General features: G+C 43.2%; 1 protein-coding gene across 3 annotated transcripts in view; it reads right to left on the bottom strand.

Moving 5' to 3' along the window:
• Positions 1-2322: 2322 nt before the first annotated feature.
• Positions 2323-20899, bottom strand: part of RCAN2 (regulator of calcineurin 2) — a 92213-nt gene continuing 73636 nt past the window's right edge. For all 3 annotated transcript variants that reach the window (XM_087773444.1, XM_009467333.2, XM_009467335.2), the window contains 3 exons: positions 17272-17445; positions 15025-15196; positions 2323-6329 (listed from right to left, as the gene is read on the bottom strand). In XM_087773444.1, the coding sequence (XP_087629570.1) occupies positions 6169-6329; positions 15025-15196; positions 17272-17445 (507 nt within the window). In that variant the 3' untranslated portion in view covers positions 2323-6168. The remainder of the gene's footprint in view (positions 6330-15024; positions 15197-17271; positions 17446-20899) is intronic.

The raw sequence follows: 20899 nt of genomic DNA, 5'->3' as shown, positions 1-20899 counted from the left end.
TCTGTGTAGCAACTGAACAAATTGACAAAAGGGGAGAAACGAATTAAGTCTCTTTTTTTAATGCTTTTTGAGCATCCCTTCCATCGGGAGTGCGGCTGCCGTTCTGCCTCTAACGGTGCGGACTCCGCTCCCCTCCAAGCCAAAGCAAACACACTCAACACTTCATACAGGCGTGGGGGAAAGAGCTTTACAACACTTCCTCCCTTGTCATTTTACCCCCGAATGCCGCAGTCTACGTGTACTTAAAAAAAGAGCACAGCTCACATTAGAAAAAGTATCTCCTTTTGAGAGGAGCCTAGAGTATTTGAAAGCTGCTGTACTCCCCCCAGAAGATGTGCTAAAACACAAAAAGCAATGTTTTTTTGATGTTTGGTGTTATTGGTTTGGGGTTTTTTTTTGCTAGCATAGTTATTCAAGAGCATTGCATGAGGATGAGTATAAGCAAAGGTCTGTCTGGGATTTTAATCCATACCTGGTTTTGCTTTTTAGTAAAACAGAACTAAATATGATTTCTTGGGCAGAGGGGAATCAAAGAAATGCAAAGGTCTTAAATTCACACTAGTATGTGAGAGGAAGTCAAAAGTGGCTAAATGTTTAGTGGTAAAATGTTTACCACTGAAGAAGGAACAAAAATAAATTTCGTAAAGATTCTTTAGAGGAGGCGATCTGAATGCACTTTAATCAGGATATCCACGATAACCTGCTTAAATCCCCTCTTCCTCAGAAAGCCTGTTCCAGCTCCCCAGGTCCGTGACAGGTATTGCCTTCACTTCAGGCAAGCTCTTCCCGTAAGTCTGCCTGTAACACCACCAAACTGACTACGGATTTCGTCACCAACAGTAAAACACCGAAGGCCCCAACCCCTGCGAGTTGCTGAATCCATTTCAAGAAGCTGGGCCGATCATCAGGGAGGGAGGTGGTCACCACAGAGCCAGCTGCAGAGCTGGAGCCTGCTCTCCGCTTCCCAACACGTCCTCCTCAAATCACCATCTCTCTTGCTTTGATTGTCACTCTTTAGGACAAAAAACCAGGGCTGCGCAAGGAACAGCAACAGCCAGACTGTCGGTAATGAAGTACGGAGAGCTTCGGCTGTGGGTTACCAAGGCACGAGCCACGGAAGCCACAGGCCCCTGCTGCAGCTGGGAGAAATGCTCTTAACTCCCTTGAGTCGGTATCGTGCAGGGTTAGGTTGTGCGTTATCGCTTGCATGCACAAATGCCCAGATGAATAAATACTGCCCATTTGTGTGTGCAAATTAAGCGCGTGCCGAAGTTATACGCATACAGACAGTCGTGTCCTCAACCACAGCCCAGTCTGAGATGCTCCGGGACACGCAGCTCCTACCATCTACCACTGAGGCCTTGAAGCTTCTGTCCAGTGCCAAGCAAGACGGAAGAGCCGCAGTCGGCATGTAGGTAATGCGACATTTCAGTCGGATCAGATGAAGAACCTTACTGTAGTTGGGGAAGACCATTTGTTGCTCAACAGTGAAGAACGGATCAGGCCTCCTATAGTGCATTTTACCTCTGAAGGACTCCGTAAGAAGACGACTACTACTACTTTTTCTAATCAAAACACAGATGTTAAGGCCTGTCTTTTCAAAAGGAATCAGTGAGCTCAGAGCTTACATTTCCAACAAGACTTTGTAAGCAGATCTACTTTTCAGAATAATGAACAATCATCCTTTGAGAAACTGAATTTTTTATGCCAGGCACCCAGAAAAAAAAAATCATGTTTCCAAATGCAGATCTGAGTGATCAAATATAAGAATTTCACAAGACAGTTAATCAGCAAACTCACCTCCTGGTTTCCAGTCCTTTGCAAGATCCAGTACGAATTGACACAAGAGACTACAAACAATGAGTTTTGATTTTTGTAATAATTAATGTTAATAGAAGCTTTTCCCCAGCCTGGATGGTAGCTGGATGCCATGTTCCTTAGGCAAGCACTCATTCCCCAGTACAACAAAAGCACAGGAAGAACCGCGTCGGCTGTCGGGGATGTGCTTTCGCTCAGCGGGGACTGTGCTGTATTCTTTTTTTGCGTACACCTAGCCAAATCCACGCAAACCAGTGCAAGTTCACATGACTCCGTGAAACTGCAGCAGTTTAAAATGGAACATGGCATATCCTGCCAACGAGAGGGCTACTTTTCCTCCCTAATTTCTACTGAAACAGAGTTTGGCCTATGTCACACATTTAAGCATTTTCAGTTCTACCAGTTAAGAGAGCAGTGGTGTATACCACACTAGTCAGTTTATTTATATCGCTTAACTCTTTAAACGTTGCTTTTCAAAATGCCAATGCAAGCAGAACACAAAAATATTGTTTGCCATATTTATTTTTTAAACTAAGCTCTGAGTTATACAAGTGTAAAAGTGATTAATTAGCCAATAGCTTTTTAATACTCCTATAAAATATGACTAAATAGAATATTTCAAAAGTATGTACAATACAATGGAAATGCTAACATAATCTGTCACAGTGCTCAGACATACCACTGTAATCAAGTCGTGCAAGATGGTTCAGCCTGTTACTCTGCACAAAGAACAGTCTGTCTCTTTGCAGAAAGCTTTTTCGCTGTTGCTGAATGGGAGGGAGGGGGAAAAAGACCAAAATAATAACAACCCACCCCTCCCACCGAATTTAGGATCAAATAAATGTTAAACAATTTATCTGCGGGGCACATTTTTATAATATAAAGCACTTTACAATAACTATGTCTGCAGTCTTGGTTGAAGAGAGGATGCTCTCACCATGTTTTCTTGCTGAAAACAAAGTGTACTTGAGTGTGAATGTGTGTGTTAGGAAGGGGGAGTTTGTACTACCTCGTCTTAATTACAAAAATCAAGGCCACAAAAATTGTTCTTTTGTTCCAAAAGAGCAGATTCCAAAATACCCTTTCTCCATTTTTCATGCTTTTAACTGTGCTTAGGAAGTCATCAACATTTTGATTTCGTATCTGAAAGGTCAGAAAGGACAAGCAGGCAGCGGGCAACAGAAACAGCAGCTGTACTCCCGAGTTCCTTCTTTAATTTCCAGCCAGCAGCGGGAGCAAGGCCCACCCTACAGAGGGCCCCGGGGCTCGGCTGCCAGCCTTCCCCAGGCTCCTGCTTCGGGAAGGAAACGAAAAGGCCGTCCCGTCGTCTGTGTCACTGTGCATCAGGAGCTGCAAGGTAACACAGAGGTTTCGTTCTTATCAATCTACAGTATTACAACATGAGAGAAGCTACGTTAGCACTGCAGACACCCTGGGAAAAGTGCAAGTCAGAGGGACTGAGCTCACCAAAGAAGATTCCTGCTGAAGTGAGTAGGGGCTCTCTCTGTGAGTTACGGAATTAACTAGGAGAGTTACTCTTCCAGATGGTCAGCATTTTTTGACCGAAGCCTTTCTTCTGTGCCAGGCAAGAACCAGCCTTTAGCAAAATGCTACCTTAAGAGTCACAAATGCTGTTACTTTTATGATGGGGACATTATTCCATAATACCTGAAACATTTTTCTATGATGACCATTGTTTTAGCATATAAAGGTGATATATAAGCTTTGACCACAGTTTAAACAGGCTTCTTTGAGTTTTCAGGTTTGTAGCTGTGTTTCTATTTCTGTGCTTTAACCAATGAGCTATGTTCCAGTCCCTCCTGGGTAGTACTACATCGTTTTATAAAGACAAAGAGTAGTCATTGAATGGGGCCTGCTCTTAAACGTCTGAAAATGCACTTTGAGGAAAGACCATTTAAGATCCAATGCTTTAATTTGCAGTATAGTTTTACACCATTTGAGGCCAAAGTCGGCGGTTCAGAACCAAGTCTCTCCAAAGTCTGAGTACATGGATACAAGGACCAGATTCAGCCTCCAACACTTTTGCATGTAAAAAAATCCAGAGTATCAGCTTTGATTGGAGATGATCGCTGATCGCTTACATCAGTTGATGATGGGAAAGTAATTTCTTCCATACAGCATATATCGACAAAAAATCTCAGCCGTTTAAATCTTACTCTCCCTGTTTACACTGGTCTAAAACCCATGGACCTTAGCGTTCTGTATGTCCTCAAAAAAGACAGCGGTGTTACTCCTGAAATATTGCAGGTGGCCTACGACGGTGTTTTCAACAGGAGTGTCAGGTCCTAGGGCACTGAGTGACAATTTATTTATTGAAACCAATTCTAAATGCATCACTGAAAAAATAAGGAGTTACTTTAAGACAACTTTACACAGATATCACGAGGATACTAAAGCCCCATTTTTTGTTCAGTCTCGGCTGTATTTAACGTGCTTCTATTAGTGTAACACACGCACGACGACGTCCATAATGCAGTAACAAGTATCACATCATAGGCATATGCTAAGTAAAGCACTACAGCTCAATGGGAGCAGTAGGGGGTGGTCAGCGAATGAACTACATGAGAATGGCATCTCCTGTCTTCACCGACCGAGCAACGTGCTTTTTTTCCTGGCAGCCCTGCAGAGCCACCAGCCCAGCAAGGGGGACTTGCCTCTGCTGAAGCCTGTAGCCTCACCGCTAATTAAGGGTGGAATGGAACCCTCCCTCAGAAACCGGATCATTAGGTTTTATGACAAAAATCTTGATTACAGAACCTAAGCTGACTTTTCAGATCCCAGAATGAGCTTCCAAGACATATTTACTTATTTGAACTTGTAAAGGATTTTAAACCGTGGAATCTCACTGTGCCATTTTATAGTCACTGTTGGGAGTACAGCTGCAGCTAATTAGCTTAAAAATCCCACCGTATCTTACACATATGCTCAGTTTTCTGCAGTATTAATTTCAGTGGAACTACTCGTGCATAAATTAAGCGCATGCTTAAATATATGCAAAATCTGAGCTCAAATGTCTAGAAAATATGTTCTCAAAATGACAAGTACGCATAAAAAAAAAAATCATCATGGAAGGTCTGCCAGACAGGGAATCCAGTATTTGTCTGCTGTCAGCCATGATGAAAACACAGAACAATTTTTGTAACCCAGTATACATTGGAAGTGAAAGAAACATGCAGGACAGAGTGGAAAAACGGGGATTCAGTTGCATGCAGTCTAATTTCAAGTGTGTAATTATGGTCCTGTTTTCTTTGGCCTAAAAAAAGAGAAAAAAAAAAACAAACAACAAAAGAACACCAACTAACCTCTCCTCACCTCCACAAATCCAAACTGCATACAGCTCAAAACGGGCTTTAAAGCACAGGAAGTGGGGAGGGAAAAGGTCTGAATATTAGAGATGTACGAGTCATTACTAACAGTTTCAGGGCTATTCAACACACCACTAGGAAAGCATTCAGCCTGTGCCATGATTAGAACTTACAGCTATGACAGAGAGCAATGAATCCCATCTTAAACGAGCAGTCAGTTAGCTTCTCTTTCTTCCTCAAGCTCAGAGAGAAGTATCCCTCATACCTTTACGGGGGATAAAATGGCAATCCCTATTGATATTCTGGCTCCCTCCTCCTTAGAGAGACGGACTGAAAGACACCGGACCCTCCAGCAAGCTGCTGCCTCTCCCCTCAGCCCAGAGAGCTCTGTCTCCCACCCCTGCCACCATTAAGGATCAGCGTACTCCACAGCGGTTGGTGGAAGAGGGTGTTTTTCTGCCGTTTCTAAAAATGTTGCAAAGATAGTATTCCTCACAGAAAATTCCAGGGGGGTGAAAAGGCCACCAAGCTGCTAGTAGATTAAAAACAACACATGCGCCCCCCTTGAAAAAAATTAAAGAAAGGGCAAAGATTTAGGTCTGCTGGGGAACTGAGGAGGGCGGAGGAGCAGGCTGCTCGATGCAGGGCACTAGCAAGTATTCTGGGAGTCTGAATATCAAGCCTGATATCAGCCTAACTGCCCACCCTGAACAATCTCTCTGATAGTGGTGTTTAGCATGCAAATTATAGCTGTGAAAAAATCCTTAGACTGAAACCCTCCCTTGTTTCTTCAGCCTTGTTTTGTCCTTTCCAGAAAAATCTATTTGTTGGTGTGTGATATGGTTACATATACAAAGATCTTTTTCCTAGCCCTTTTATTACATAGGCTTGATTACTGTGAAGGGATTTCAATGAGTTTAATGTCCTGGTACTCAAAAGGCAATGGCTGCCTTTCAACAAAACAAAGCAAACAAAAACCAAGAGCTGTGCCGGAGGAGAGATGTGCTGCTTCTGCCGGAGAGGCTCAGTTAGATACAGGCGGTGGCAGACCAGGGCGCCGAGTTTGAATGATTTTTGGCTTTGGAGAATTCTTTGGGTCCTCGTCTTCTTCCATGTCGCTGTCGCAGACATGCACTACCACACTGGGAGTGGACTCTGTTCCTGCGTGCAGCTCGTATTTCTCTCCTGGAAGCAGAGAAAAACAGTTAGATCAGCAGACGACCGTCCGAGTAGCAGTGCAGACCACGGCACTCTTGGACTGCAGAATACTCCTGCACCTGGATAGGGCAGATGAGTGTGTGCTGCTCCTGTAGGCGAGGGCAAGCATGGCTAGACTTGTATCAGCTGTCACAACAGATCCTGGGGATCCTGCCCCCGGAGGGCAGCGATCATTGGTCTGTAAGGCCTAATAAAATACCCTGGTGCCTGTGATGGTATTTTGCACCTATTAGTGGCCAACAGCACTGAAAAAAAAAAGTACAAAGAGGAGAGAGAGCACAGAAGTTCATGGTTAAGAAGAGGGACTGGAATCCAACCTATCAAACGTTTGGCCTGAAGTCGTTTCACAGCTGTTGGGCTGGGGCTCTTCTCTTTTGTTGTGGTCGTTCTCTTTCAGCCGAGCATGGCTCCAGTCCCATCTAAAGTCCACTAGATTCTGCAACTTGTCGCCTCCAGACAGACATCAACACTTGGCCCAATTGCTCCAGAAATAAAAAAATACACGTATCTGCTCCAGACGGATTTTGAGATTCAAAGCTCTTTAGCTGGGGCTGTAACAAATTCTGTCTCCACGGATGAGATTACAGAGTACAGTCTGTAAATGCTCGCTAGCAGGCTAAACGCTTAAACAGTAGATTAGATTTTCTAACTATGTACATTCCTTATTTAAGTCTCCACCCAGTACTCCTGCGAGGTAGATGAATACGGCTTAGGTGGTTACCTGCAAGGGTCCACAAGCAAACAAAGGAAAATCAGGATCAGACATAGGACTTTCAGTCCTACGTCAGTCTGTTGGCACTTCTGTGTTTTGCATTATATACAGGATCTAAGTAGGGACTGGTGATTAATTAATTAAGCAATAATTTAAGACTGTAAAGAAAAAAAAAGTCCCAACAGTGACATTTCTGACAGGATGACTTGGTCTTTTAGCAGTGACAAACACCCATTATCAGCACTAAAAACTAGAAACCATTCCAGATAACGCGCTACTCCCCTTTGGACTATTTGTCCACTCTCATCTCCAAGACCCACAAGCCGCAGTTAAATTCAAATAGGCTTACAGTGACCGCACGCATACCTGACAGCTTGGATTCGTTTTCATAAGACTGCTCCAAACCCACTGCATATTGCCTGCAGAACACTGTGAGATGAGGAAGGTGGGGTCCCAGTACACCCAGCTGACCTGTATTCCTGGTGCAGCAGCTCCTAAATGCCTGCATCACAGGCAGAACCTGGCAGCGCTAGGTGCTGTATGACGACAGTGAAACGGCAGTCCCTACCTCAAAGCACTTGTGGTTTGCTCGTGTCACTAATTTGGATTTTTATTTGTCGACAACTTTATGGCAGAGTAATTCATGTAAGGAAGGCGTTGCAGGTTTGGCCCTGCATTAGCACACGCAGTTCTGGGACTGTCACGGCATGCTCTCTGTGCTGACAAATTCTTGGTCCAAATAAGACTGGGTGGCTTAGGACTAGAGGACGTGCTGCATTTTTGCCTAAAAAAATAGGAGGCAACTAGTGAATAATAGCTGTAAGTCAGGCATCTTGCTGTGAGAAATATTTTACTGCTGTGATACCATTAATGTTGACATTTAACTGCTCTATTTTTGGCAACCTTTCCTCTGAATCCAAATTGAGCAAAGCATTACAGGTCTTGCTGATAGGCTAAAATATAAAAAGAGAAATAGCTTGGTTGTGCTGCATTGAGAAATTATATGGTTTTTCTTTGCCTATTTTCCCTGTGGGCTTCAGCTAATTTCTCAGCTATGGGCTGACGTCAATGCTGCCAACCAGCACTGAAGGCTACATTGGTCACTGTCAGCTCCAAGCAGCTCTGCAGCGCTGCGCACACACAGCGCCGGGCCCCTTCCTCGTACACCAGCACCGTGAAGTAACTCAGATTCACTGCCCTCTTAAAAGGTAATAATCCCAGTTCAAATGCCACATTTTTCTACTGTTCAAATCCTTCCCAGAACGACTCTTTCAGCTGAAAAAGAACAGTGGAAATACGTACAGACACAAGGAAAAATATTCAGATGCCTCTGGCACAAGTAACTGCAACAGCAATTAATGTCACTTTGCAAATCAAAATGCGATGCACTCATAAATTAAGTTTTTAAAGCATACAGTTATTTCTGAGCATAAATGAGCTGCAGACTCAGTTCTGGACTCACGATTATTCATGCCTGCAGAACTGTGGCTCAAACTGCAGAAAACCTTTTTATGGCTGAGCTAGGAACAAGACAATAGTAACTACGGGACTTTTATACAGCTGTAGCTTGTTCCTAAACGTAACCGTTGTTTGCGAAAAAATACTAAGGTAATAAGTACAAAATAAAAATCCAATAGATACAGCCAGATTACCCCTTCCCTTCTCCTTTTTCCTATGTTTTTTTTTCTTTCCTCGTAAACAACATCTCCAGCATAAAAAAAAAATTGAGCTAAATCTGCAGCAGTTATGCTAGTGTAGTAACGGTTGAAGCACTGCAATCGAGTCGTGTTTACAAGACATAGGTTGTCCCAAGCTACGAGTAGCAAGTCGAGTTAGCATAGTTAAGACTCACCACCTCCTGTGGTTAACATCACTCCAGCATGTGTCCAGTTATCTCATTCAGCTGGCTCTGATGCTGCCCCCTCCATGTTCTCAGGCCCTGCGCTGCCCCACCACTCCTGCTTCTCCCGCTTGCCTCGAGAACTCTTGCAGCTTAAGCCAAAGCGCTCCTGGGGAGGGGCGTCTTTCTCCTCCAGCAGTCTTTGGGCTATCTCTATCCCTTAATAATAAGTTGTTTAAATATTCATGTAAGCTGAGATAACAATGAAGACCCACATAAATTTACTCAGAAAAATACCACAAAATTTATCAAGTATGCTCAAACATCTAAACTCCACCTTCAGGCTATAATGCAGGGAAGAATTAAGCCGTGGCACCTCCACCATATAGATTTGTCAGAAAATGTTCCTAACAGACCCCTGAAAACAGCAGCGATGTTCCTCTATTCATTTGCTTCACGTAAGAAACAAAATAGGAATCTGAAGTTTCAGCATTCAACAGTGGGCCTGGCTGCCTTTCTGTCACTTGGCACTACCTTTTGTGACCACATTAACCACAAGCAAACCCACAGCCTCGGGTGATGCAACAAAGATGACCACAAGAACAGCACAACAGCAACTTAGGATATTTCAGAATTAAAAATAATGGCATGTGATTTTATGTCCCTTTGTGAGTCAGTACTATGACCTTTCATTGATGGTGTATCTCTTGTCTAATGAGGCTCTTTTGTCCAGCAAAAAGTATGTTCATACACTTAATTAATAATGAAGAAGTGGTAATGATAGTGTGGAGCTACCTCATCCCTGATTCTGACTCATGATCAAAGGTTAATGAGTTCAGAGCTGTCCATTCCCTGTTAAACGTGTCATTAGCATCATAAAAATACCTTCCACTTACAGTCCCTTCATCCAAGTGCTTTACAAATAATGTGGTGCAAATAATGGGTAGTCCTTTGTACGGGTGCATGTTCGTGTTGGAAGAGAGACAACAACCCAGCCCATATGGTAGCTGTACTGCACCCATCTGCCATATGCAAGATGGAGGAGTTGCTCCCTGAAAGCCCATTACTGATGTTGCAGGAGAAGGGCACTGTCCTAGGGCCACAACAACAATCAGAGGGCTGGAAGATCTCTCCTATGAGCAAAGGCTGAAAGAGCTGGGGTTGTTCAGCCTGGAGAAGAGAAGGCTGCGGGGAGACCTTACTGTGGCCTTTCAGTGCTTAAAGGGGGCCTACGAGAAAGATGGGGATAGTCTTTTTAGCAAGGCCTGCTGTGACAGGACAAGGGGTAATTGTTTTACACTAAAGGAGGGTAGATTTAGACAGAACACAAAGAAAAAATTTGTCCTGATGAGTGTGGTGAAACACTGGAACGGGTTGCCCAGAGAGGTGGTAGATGCCCCGTCCTTGGACACATTCAAGGCCAGGCTGGATGGGGCTCTGAGCAACCTGATCTGGTTGTAGATGTCCCTGCCCATTGCAGGGGGGACGGACTAGATGGCCTTTAAAGGTCCCTGCCATCCCAAAGCATTCTAGGATTCTATGATGCCTTTCCTGGGCAGCAGAACAAGGCAGAGGGAAAGCTTTCTGCACCCAGCAGCTCTGTGCACCCTGGCCCTGGCAAGGGGAGGGAAGGGCAGAAGCAGGCACAGAACAGAGGGGAGAAGGACAGAGATGGAAAATTTCATCTGTCACCCATCTGACTGCCCCTCCAGCCCCTTTTAATCCTCTCTGGAAGTCATATGAAGTATTTACTATTTCCTCTGAATTAGTGAGAACAAACATGAGAGTTTGAAAACACCTGGGCGTAGAAAACTTGCAGTGCGAGACATGGTTTGAAATCCCTGCGTGCGGCATTTACTGGGCAGGGTCCTGCTCTTCCCTGTTTCCCCCTTCCCCGTGCAAGGCTAAGCCAAACCCAGGGCAGAGCAGGGGCAGTAGCTATGCATCCTCCTCAAGAAGCCCAGCTAGAGCATGGCAGGAACAGCTACATCTTAATTGCTCAGAGACGAAAATGAAACCCTGACCCAGCCCCTCCTCTGACCACTAATCATTCGCGGACCCAGCAGCCGCGTGGCACAGACTGCTGCGGGGTCTCCTTTGTGTCCCAAGAGGTACCACTGTGGACCGGAGAGCCATCACGTGTAACACTTCAGAATGGTGCTTTCCTAACATGAAAAATGTGTTTTACATGACCTGGAGTGTAGCCCGAGGGCATTTAGGGGGTGCAAAGCCTGCTGGAATGCTGATGAAGGACTGGGAAATGTGGAGAGAACTGAAACTGCTACAAATTTGTCTATATGGGCTACTGGAAGTAGTGCCCAGCCTGCACTGGTTTTCAAATGGTGCCTGAAATTGTGGAGGCGAGTGCTAACTGACAGAGGGCAAAATTGCAGCAGGGAGCACATGGAGCAGTTAAGTGCTCAGGACCCTGACCTATATTGTGTGTCATTGCATCGTGCAGATCTCACCAGTGGAGCCGTGATCCCTGAATCAAAGCCATGGGAGAAAGGCAATTTGGCTGGGCAGCCGCTGTGTGGGCAGTGGGCAGGGGCTGAGATTGGCAAGGGGAGGCCAGGGTGGCACCTGGGACCCTGGGGAAAGGCGCTCTGAAGAGTGCAGACTGAAAAAGGGAGGGAGTACAGGGCAGTCTGTTGAGAAGAAATTGGGGGAACAGGTTTGAAAGAGGGGAAGGAGGGAAGAAATATGCAGGTTAGGGGGTAGATAGGGAGGGAGCAGGACCACTTTCCAGAAAATAAGGACTTACACCACTGCCAGGAAGATGGTGATGGTTTGTAAACTGCTGCACTAATAAATGGCAGAGCAAGCATAGCTGCCTTTTCTTTAAGAGGAGCAGCTCTGCTGTATGTACATAACCTAGACCTGGAGATTCCCTCCTCCCCCTTACAAACATTTCATGATATGATATGATATGATATGATATGATATGATATGATATATGATATTTCTCATTTCTTCACTCTGAGGGTGGTGAGACACTGGGACAGGCTGCCCAGAGAAGCTGTGGATGCCCCATCCCTGGAAGTGTTGAAGGCCAGGTTGGATGGGCTCTGAGCAGCCTGGTCTGGTGGAAGGTGGCTCTGCCCATGGTTGGAACCAGATGATCTTTAAGGTCCCTTCCAACCCAAACCATTCTGTGATTCTATGGTTCTAAAATTATTTCCTGTGTTCCTCAGTGGGATGAAACTAAGACCTTAGAAAATGTTATGGAAGAGACATGAGGGCCTAGACCAGCTTGGTACGTTGCAAGCGTTCCTGTAGGAAAGAGTTAGGTCCAAGTCAGGCCAGGCAGAGACACAACCTGGGCCTGACAGGCAAACAGCCAAACTACCACCCTAGTTCAGTGCAATGCCTTTGTATCTTCATCAGTGTTTTAAACTACTGGAAGTTCTCTTGACAGTGGAAGTGTTTTTCATCAGAGATTAACGATCACACTTCTTTATTTGCAATACATTGAAAAAAGTGTAGGCTGGTGGGCAGAACCAGGCACAGACACAGTTGCTGGCTCTGACTGGTCTACGGCATTCTGTTCATGCCTCATTTAAAGCTCAATTTCTGCATCTGCAGAAAGTGAGAATATACATCAATCAACCAGAAACTTAATTAAACGTGCCATGGTCTTCTCTAAGAAGTAAATGCACCCTTACTGATCTCAATTTAATGTTGAAGGACCAAAAGCCAGCCTCCTTTTGTGCACAGCAAAAAGAAATCTTTTCCGTTGGACCCCTGAGATGCCACAGTCATTGCTGCAGCCACAGGGCTGCAAAAAAAAAAAATACCTGTCCCAAAACTGAGCTTGGAAAAAGACAACACACAGCAAATCTGTTAGCTAGCTTCCAGACTATTCATTTTACTCTGGAGCGAATCTCCCAGCCTTTGCGCCTAGGGACAGTTTTAGTCTCTAATTTTGTGGCCATGATGATTATGGCAGCGTACTGTGAAAGGAGATGACCTGTATTCAGGGAATGGGAAAGTAGTGTGGGTCTGTGTCCAAGTGGTGTATCTTATGTTCCCAGTGAAGTAGGTCAGTAAAGCTCATCTTATACTGAGGACGCACAAAGAAACTGTTCACTACACGCTTAAATGAGTTTTTCTGGTCCTCAGATATTAATCTTACCAAGTCAGTGTATTTAATATAGCAAAGATTCCTCACAGCTTAAAAGACATAGAAGTCAGGCTCTAACATTCGGAGTTCTGTAAACGACTGTGCCTGTGAGTATTGTTTGATAGCTGTTAAGCCAGTTACATTTGTCAATTGTGTTTTTTGAATGAAAAAAAGAATCTAACTTAGCTGAGGCTAACAGTGTTATTTGATGTACAGCAGTGTGTTTTACTGCTGTGATACTGAGAAACGAGTTTTGGTGGGATTTGTTTTTCAATGAAATTCTAAACATAGTAAATGCACAACTGAGAACTGCAACACTATTTTAAAACTGCCACTGCAGTTAACTAAAATTGATCTCTCTAACAACTGCTAAAAATAGAAAGAAGAGAGCACACAATGACTTTTCATATTGCTCCCTGCAGGCTCCTTAAATACGGGTGAATATGACCTTCACGCAAAGCTGTCCCAGGGTGTGGGACAATGAGTGATATTTCACATTCCACTGCTCTAGAACAGGAATTGATTTATTACCCAGCTAGCTAGGGAATTTGTTTACATGTTTCCATTTATAACACTGCTGCATCAAAGGAAAAAAAAGGAGTATTTTGCTTTTCTTTTATTCAGCAGTTTAGAAGCAAAGCATCAATTCTGGAAATAATAATATGCAATATAGTACGAAGTGTTACACCTGACAGCCCTTTTCTATGGGCTTTCCTGCTGAAGGGGAATAAAACACAAGAATCTCTGATGTTCTCCTGAGATATATTTTCCCCCTGTGAGAGATCCCATGTGAAAAAGATAAAGAGATGATCCTGCAAACCTTGTGGATCACGAAACATCTCTTCCCGCACCCCGCGCACTTCAGCTCTGGGTTACCCTGGTGCAGTTACGCAAAAGCCCCAGTGATAAGATGTCTGCAATCGGAAGCTAGGCTCAGAACAAGAAAGAAGTGTCTTCAGTACAGCTGGGGAGAAAAAAATCTCGCATCCCACAAGAATTTCGAAAATAAACTGTGATAAATTTTCATGAGCTCACCCTCCAATTGTTATTAGATTGGATTTGAAGTGTTTTATTTCAATATGAAAATAATTTAACAAGCTATTTTTGCTAATGGTTTACAAATGTAAATTAGACTTGATTTCTAAATGATACTGCTTAGACCTGAAACCTTTTCCATTTTGAAAATTTTAAAAGAGGATGCTTTAACACCTTTGAAAGAAAACTATTTGTAAAGATGACGTAATTAAATCAAAAGTAATCCTCTCCTATGAAAAGTTTTGGTTTCATCAGATGAGCATTTTCTAAGGGAAAGCATTGTTTTGAAAATCCCAGCTAGCTTCAATTCCTGGCATTAGCTGAAGATGGGAAGACAGAATAAAGTCTATGCATTATCCATTGACATCTACCTGATTTTGATAGAAGCTATAACTTATCCCGTTCCTTCTGCACACAGTTTTCAACAGAAAATGGGCAGTCCCAACAGAGCAATCCTGCCAGGGTTGGGGAACATTAGTTCTCTCTCAACAAACTTGTTAACGTGAGAGATTCTCCACTCTGCTGGAGATGCAGTGATGCCTAAACATTTGATGAGGTATTCTGCATCTTGGAAAGCAGCACCCAGCAGATGTGATTTAAAGCAAAACCTCTGCAAATTCATGGACAAGCATTTGTCCATTCCCCACATAAACCACCAGTTGTCTCATCTAAGCACAAATCCAAGCACAATAAATTGTGTAAACAAGCTTTGATCTGCCGTTCAATCACATAGCACTCAGGAGCCGCAGATAAGATATAATTCTGTATGTACATATGGTAAAACTCATTTTTTTTGAAAGGAGCAAAGAACCAGTTGACATGCATCCACTTAAATCCAAAGCTTTACTGCAACTTACAGGCTTTACCTCGACTTCCTCTACAGTTATTCTCTATACTGCTATTTCTCATCTGCTGCTTCCAACACATTTTCACACAAGGACCACAGGCTTACCTGGTCCTAGCTTAGAAACTGCATAAAGGAGGTCATAGTTGATGACAGGTGTTGCATCATCTATTGGTTGCCACCCTACAGGTGGGGAGGCTGGAGGCGAGATGAGAAACTGTTTTGCAGGCTGTGGTGGTGCCAAATGAAGCTTGTCTCCATCTGTCTCAGAGGTCTGAATCTTTAAAGCATAACAAAGACATTGTTTAGTATAGGATGGGTAAATGGAATAATTACTCAAATCATACACTTCTAATACCAAATGCCACCCAGGCAGGGTTTCCGCGTCAGTCTCAGCAGAGAAGGCCTGGAGATGAATTTCATCTCAACCTTACAGATGGTTCCTCTACAGTAAATACACGGTGGGGGGCTGTTGTATGAGCAAAGCTACAATGTTTGTGCCTACTGTATATGTTCTCTGAGGACAAATGCAAAGCCTTGGTATCCACAGCTGCTGGTTCAGCGATTTTTGAGGCTGAAAAGATATTGCTGTGATCTACTGGCCTAAACTCCTAAATAAAAACAGACATTAGGTGAGAAACCAGTAACGCCTGCACCAAGGCCTTCTCAGTAACTTCAGAAAGGTTTCTGAAGATTTGATTTCTTCAGCTGAAGTGATAAATGAATCTGTCACATCCCTTAGTCATTTGCAACTAATTGTTCTCATTTTATTTTCATCTTAAATTATCTAGTTTAATTCCTGCTTTTTTCTGGTATGTTAAAGGAGTCTCAACACCAATGAATTACACTACAGCCATATCTGAGCGAGTTTACAACCAGCTCGGGCCCAGAAGCAATGAGCTGCATTGGCATGACAGCAAGCCTGAGACAGCACCCTGCTGTACCACGGTGGGGTTTGCAAAGAGCCAGTTTGGGTCTCTCAACTCCATGTTCCCCAGAACTTCTAGTTCTAGAAGTGTTTATTCAGTCTGGCTCAGGTCCATATAAACAGACACTGCTCCAGACACTGGGCTGCTTCCACATATTCATTCCCTGGACACAACTAATAAGCTCTTTTAAGACTGCATGTACTGGAGAGCATAGTGCAGACACCTAAATGGCTTTGCAGGAAATCAGCTTAGATATGGAGACTAATCACTACTATGCACATTTTTTCTTTTTCTTGTGTTATCCCAAGTTTCCTATTAACCTCTTGATTGTGCAGTTAGAGTGAAATGATTCTCGGATCTGCTTAACAGCAGGTTTTGAAACCTTCCAGAAAAAATTCAGAGCCAGATCTGGGAGATTAAGGCATATAAAATGGGACTGAGGTAGACTGTCAACACCTAAATCCAGCTGTAAGATCTTCTGAACTCATCTAACCAGTTAAGCATATTGGCTTTTCCACAACTGTAGTCTTCCATCTTCCTGAGGGTCTGCTTCTGCCTAGGCTCCAAACAGCTCCTATTCTGTCCAGGCTGTAGGGGCTCAAAATTTAACTGCCTTTTAGGTTTGACTGAGATGTTCAAATGAGCCCGCCCTTCACCTAAGACCTCTGAAGGACCAATCTGGCAGCTCAAAGCACACGTACTTTGCTTATAAGCACTAGTGACCATCCCATAAGCCACAGTGGCCACAGCAACTTATTAAAATACATTCAGAAGAGGTGGTGGTCAGGTTCTCAACCTCCCTCACCTTTCTGTATCCTGGCTGGGGCCTAGTACTCACCCAGGCTGTGGGACATCTGGGTTCTCTCAGCCGTGGCCAAGAAGAATTGAAACCCCCACCTGACACTTCCAACAGATGGACATCATCCCCTGTGCCCCCAGGCTGGAGTAATTCTTTTCCCCCTACCTTCTCCCTTTTACTTGAACTTACTGAATTCCTTTTAGAAAATTCACACATGTATTCAGTAAGAAAAAAGAAAAGGCAGGAGGAAGCCTGACTGCGGCTCAGGGTTGCAGCCAAATAAGTAATTCGGCCCTACTTTTTTTATGAACTTATAACACTTCACATTACTGCTTTTTTACGGTTAGTTTAGAGAGTTACCCACAGAAAATACCCAGTGTTGTAAATCAGTTCTAAGCTACGTAACTTCTGTGTGTTGAATAAGCAACTTGGGTCCTAAGTGGTCCTTTAAATTTACTGCAGACCCACTGGGCAGGTACAGCTCAGGCAATGTAAGGATGTCTGAGTAATCTTTTAGCAGAGAGATTGGGCATGGGAGGAACCTTTATTACTTCTGTTCAGTGCTACTGCACAGTATTTCTGTAAAAGCTATGCACTAACATAGAAGTAGATACCAGATTTCATTACCTGTGCGAAATACAACTTCAACTTCTTCCCTCTGAACTGTGTTTCATGCAGCTCTATTCTGGCACGAGCAGCTGATTTGGGACTACTAAAATTTATCCGCACACGCCTGAAGCTTTTAAACAGCTGGAATGTCACACAGTCATCATAGGCACGGAACAAGCCTTCAAATTTTTCCTGCAAATGAAAAAGAAATAATGCTGAAGATTAACTTTGTGCTCTGTCGCATCAGTCTGTGTCAAAGGATAATCTGAAACTTGATGGCAACTGTTTAACCAGGAGGTTTCAGCCTGTGGCCTTTGGGGGTGGGTGTCCATTGACTCATAAAGGCCCTGTGAAAAGAAACTAAGAAAAACACTGGTCTGGAAGCGCTGAACTCTGCAAAACGTTTGGGGGAAGGAGTCTGCAACTTGAGAGCCCAGCAACTATTGAACTTCTCGTAAAAGCTGAGCAAAACTGCAGCAGTGACTTAGGAAATGATGCTGAAAAGGGCATATGACTGAAAATACCAGACAACTGTGGTCTCGTCTGTACAAAAGCAAACATTGTGCTGAATTACAATGGAGTCAGCAGACAAAATCAGGCCCACTGTAACCGAGGGTTACATTCACATCAACGCTGCAGGGTCATTTTGTACTGCATGGTATGTTTTTCTGGATGTTTTGTCATTTAAATACTTAGCACAGATATACACTCATTCCTTCAGAGTTCCTGTAGCAGCAGGGAAAAAATAAGATAACTGAAAACAGTGACCTGTCCCAAAGACAAACTTCAGGCTTAAAAATGTTTAGCTGTAGAACTCCATGTTCAAAAGCACATGACACAACTATGGATATTTTAACATTGTAAAAGAAAGGTCTGAAGTGTACCACATCTATGGACCTAGAGATCAAGAGAAATTCAAGGTACGTTAGCAGCCTTGGAGGATCAGGCTCCCTCTGCAATTTCTCTGTAAACTGTGCACACACAGAGGACTAGTTCCACATCATCAAATAAAACCAAAGTCTTTCAATCAATTCTGACATACTTGCACAGGTCTTTTCATTCACATAAGCATAGATTCATAAAATGTTAAGACTGAAAGGGAGCAGTAATCATTTAGTCTAGCCTTTGTGTTTCCTCAGATTTTAGACTGCTATCCAGTGAGTCTCACACGAAGTCCCAGCATTTTAACTACCGCAACCAAGACTTGGAGTCTTAGAAGATGGTGAATCAGCCAGAGCAAAGCCCCTTCTCTTAAGACTTCTTTATCCTGAAAAAAACAGTTTGAGATGATTTGCCACATGATTTCATACACTGTAGGCTATTATATCAGGGGTTTGTATAATTACAATAACCTGATGTTTTCTTTGATACATCTGCAAGTAAGCATGTTTTTACATGTTTTAAAATGTAACTTCTTTTCTTCTCATCCAGGAAAACAATTTCTTATCCCCCAGAGTGGATAACTGGTAGAGGCCGCAGAAGATGAAATAGAAAATGCAATTTATGTAATCTCATCAATACTTCAGTTCTCCTCTGTTGATCTTACAAGGAAGAGAAAGAATCCAGAACTTCTTAGAAAAATGTGTCCTGAAGCACAGTGAAGCTGCATCAGGGAGCACTAACAGCACTGCGGGAGCGCCTACTGTCTGCATGACACATTTGTTAAAGAGTTAACGAGGAAAACAAACCGGTTTCGTGGCAAGGAGCATGAGACACTAATGCGCATGTACCAGATCTCCTTTCATTCACTGCCAACTCTGTGGTCTTCTTCCCCATAACTGATATTCCACCTCTGGCACCCTTTCAAAGGAACCTCCCTGTGGTCTATTAAGCTTTCATGATTTTCATTTCATTTCGCCTGACCTCACTCACCTCTTCCTCTCACCGCAGGAGATACTGTGGAGGAGGGGAGGAATAAAAAAAGAGGCAAGAGCTCAGTGGTTTGGTTGAGGGCGAATAAAGGCACACAGTAATCCCACAAACAGCGTGAGGTTGATAGGTTTGTACAAGCAAGTCTAGTCATACCACCTAACGTTTAAATTGTCAACATTTCACACCTGACTTCTGTTTTTTAACTGCTTTGCTTACAATTTTGCAAAATTCCATTTTCCTGAGCAGAAGGCTACATCCAGTGACATTTGTGTAAAGGTCAGCCAAAAGCAGCAGTCATCTAAGTCCTGTCCTGCTTGGCATTTTGATGCTACAACCTTCACAGTGACCAGGGGAAGAGGGCTGGGGGCAGGGAAAGGGACAGGGCACCAGCGCATGGGTAAAGTAGGACTTAACGCAGTGTTCAGAAACATGCAGTACTGTGTATCATCTAGATAACAGATAATAGCGACGAACTAATTAAAGCTTATCTCTTTATGTTACCTATATTACCGATTTCAGACTTCTTCAGTATTTTTTTTTAAAAAGCACCTTGAAGTAAAGAAACTTAAATGCATATATATATATATGAGCGATATCAAGGTATTTATATTTTATTATATACACACACACACATATATATGAGATGATCAACGTATTATAACAGAAGTCACATAAGCTAAAATTAAGCAGCAAGGTGAGTATTTCCTAGTCCCCTGTAGTAGCTCTCAGTTTCCCCACAAGTCAACAATGACATCATTCGTCATACAAAAAAGATATTTCAACCAACCGTGGAAGAAACCATGCATGGACTAGTCTGGACACTGGGAAGTAAGTATCTATTACGACTGACTTTATTAGGAAACAGATTCTCGCTGTATCGACGCAGCGGTATTTTCTTGCATCAGCCAGTCCTGTGTGCGTGCCCTCTCTGTGCACAGCATACGCGACAACGTAGATCTTGGTTAGGGCCATAATGCAGAAGAAGGGAGGATGTGATTTCAGACGTGGGTCTAAGAACAGCGAGCACGAGGAATGTTCTGGGCACATTTCTGGACAATACTGAGATGCACTCTCATTAGGCACCGAAAGGGACAGATGGGAGTATCTCTAAATAAAGCTGATCAAGTACTGGACGCCAAATATAATACTGGGAGAACATTAAAGCGCTATGAACTTTATTCTGCTTACTTTTCAATTTGATACTGGTGCAGCTTTAGAGATCCAGCTTTGATTAACACTCCTAAAAACACCATCGGGGAGGAGGGAAATCAAGCCCTCCATTTGATATTAGTACGGCGCAGTCTGTCCACAGTGGGGACACATCTGCTGCACCGACTCAACCTGCATCTCCCATTAAAAAGATTCATACATCTGAATTTTTCTACATTTTCAGCTGATAATAATAATGACCTCAGCAGAGGTCGTTAATCATCAGCTGCAGTTAATGGCCCTCAGCTGCATCTTGAGCCATCTCAACTCCTCCCAGCTTGACATTAATTCCCAGGAAACGCTTTATGCTTTAATTGCTATAGCCTGTGACTTCTAATATCTGCTGAATGTACTTATCTGGATAAAAGTCTTTCAGAGTCATTCCAATCTATAAGAAAATGTATCATATACATTTTAAAGACCTAAGCAAATTCTCTCCCTTTCAAGTTTTGTGGATAAATTATTCAAGACTCATAATCCTCTCAATTCAGGACTTTTAAAGTGCTTTTAGGATTCGGTATTTTAAAGATGCTTTTAGAATATAAGTCTTTAAACTTTCAGAATA

The sequence above is a fragment of the Nipponia nippon genome, unplaced genomic scaffold, assembly GCF_047370975.1.
Source record: "Nipponia nippon isolate SJK-2023a ecotype South Korea unplaced genomic scaffold, ASM4737097v1 scaffold_4, whole genome shotgun sequence".
NCBI classification, from domain to species: Eukaryota; Metazoa; Chordata; class Aves; order Pelecaniformes; family Threskiornithidae; genus Nipponia; species Nipponia nippon.
The sequence above is the reverse complement of the archived record's forward strand: the minus strand, read 5'-3'. Positions and strand labels throughout refer to the sequence as shown.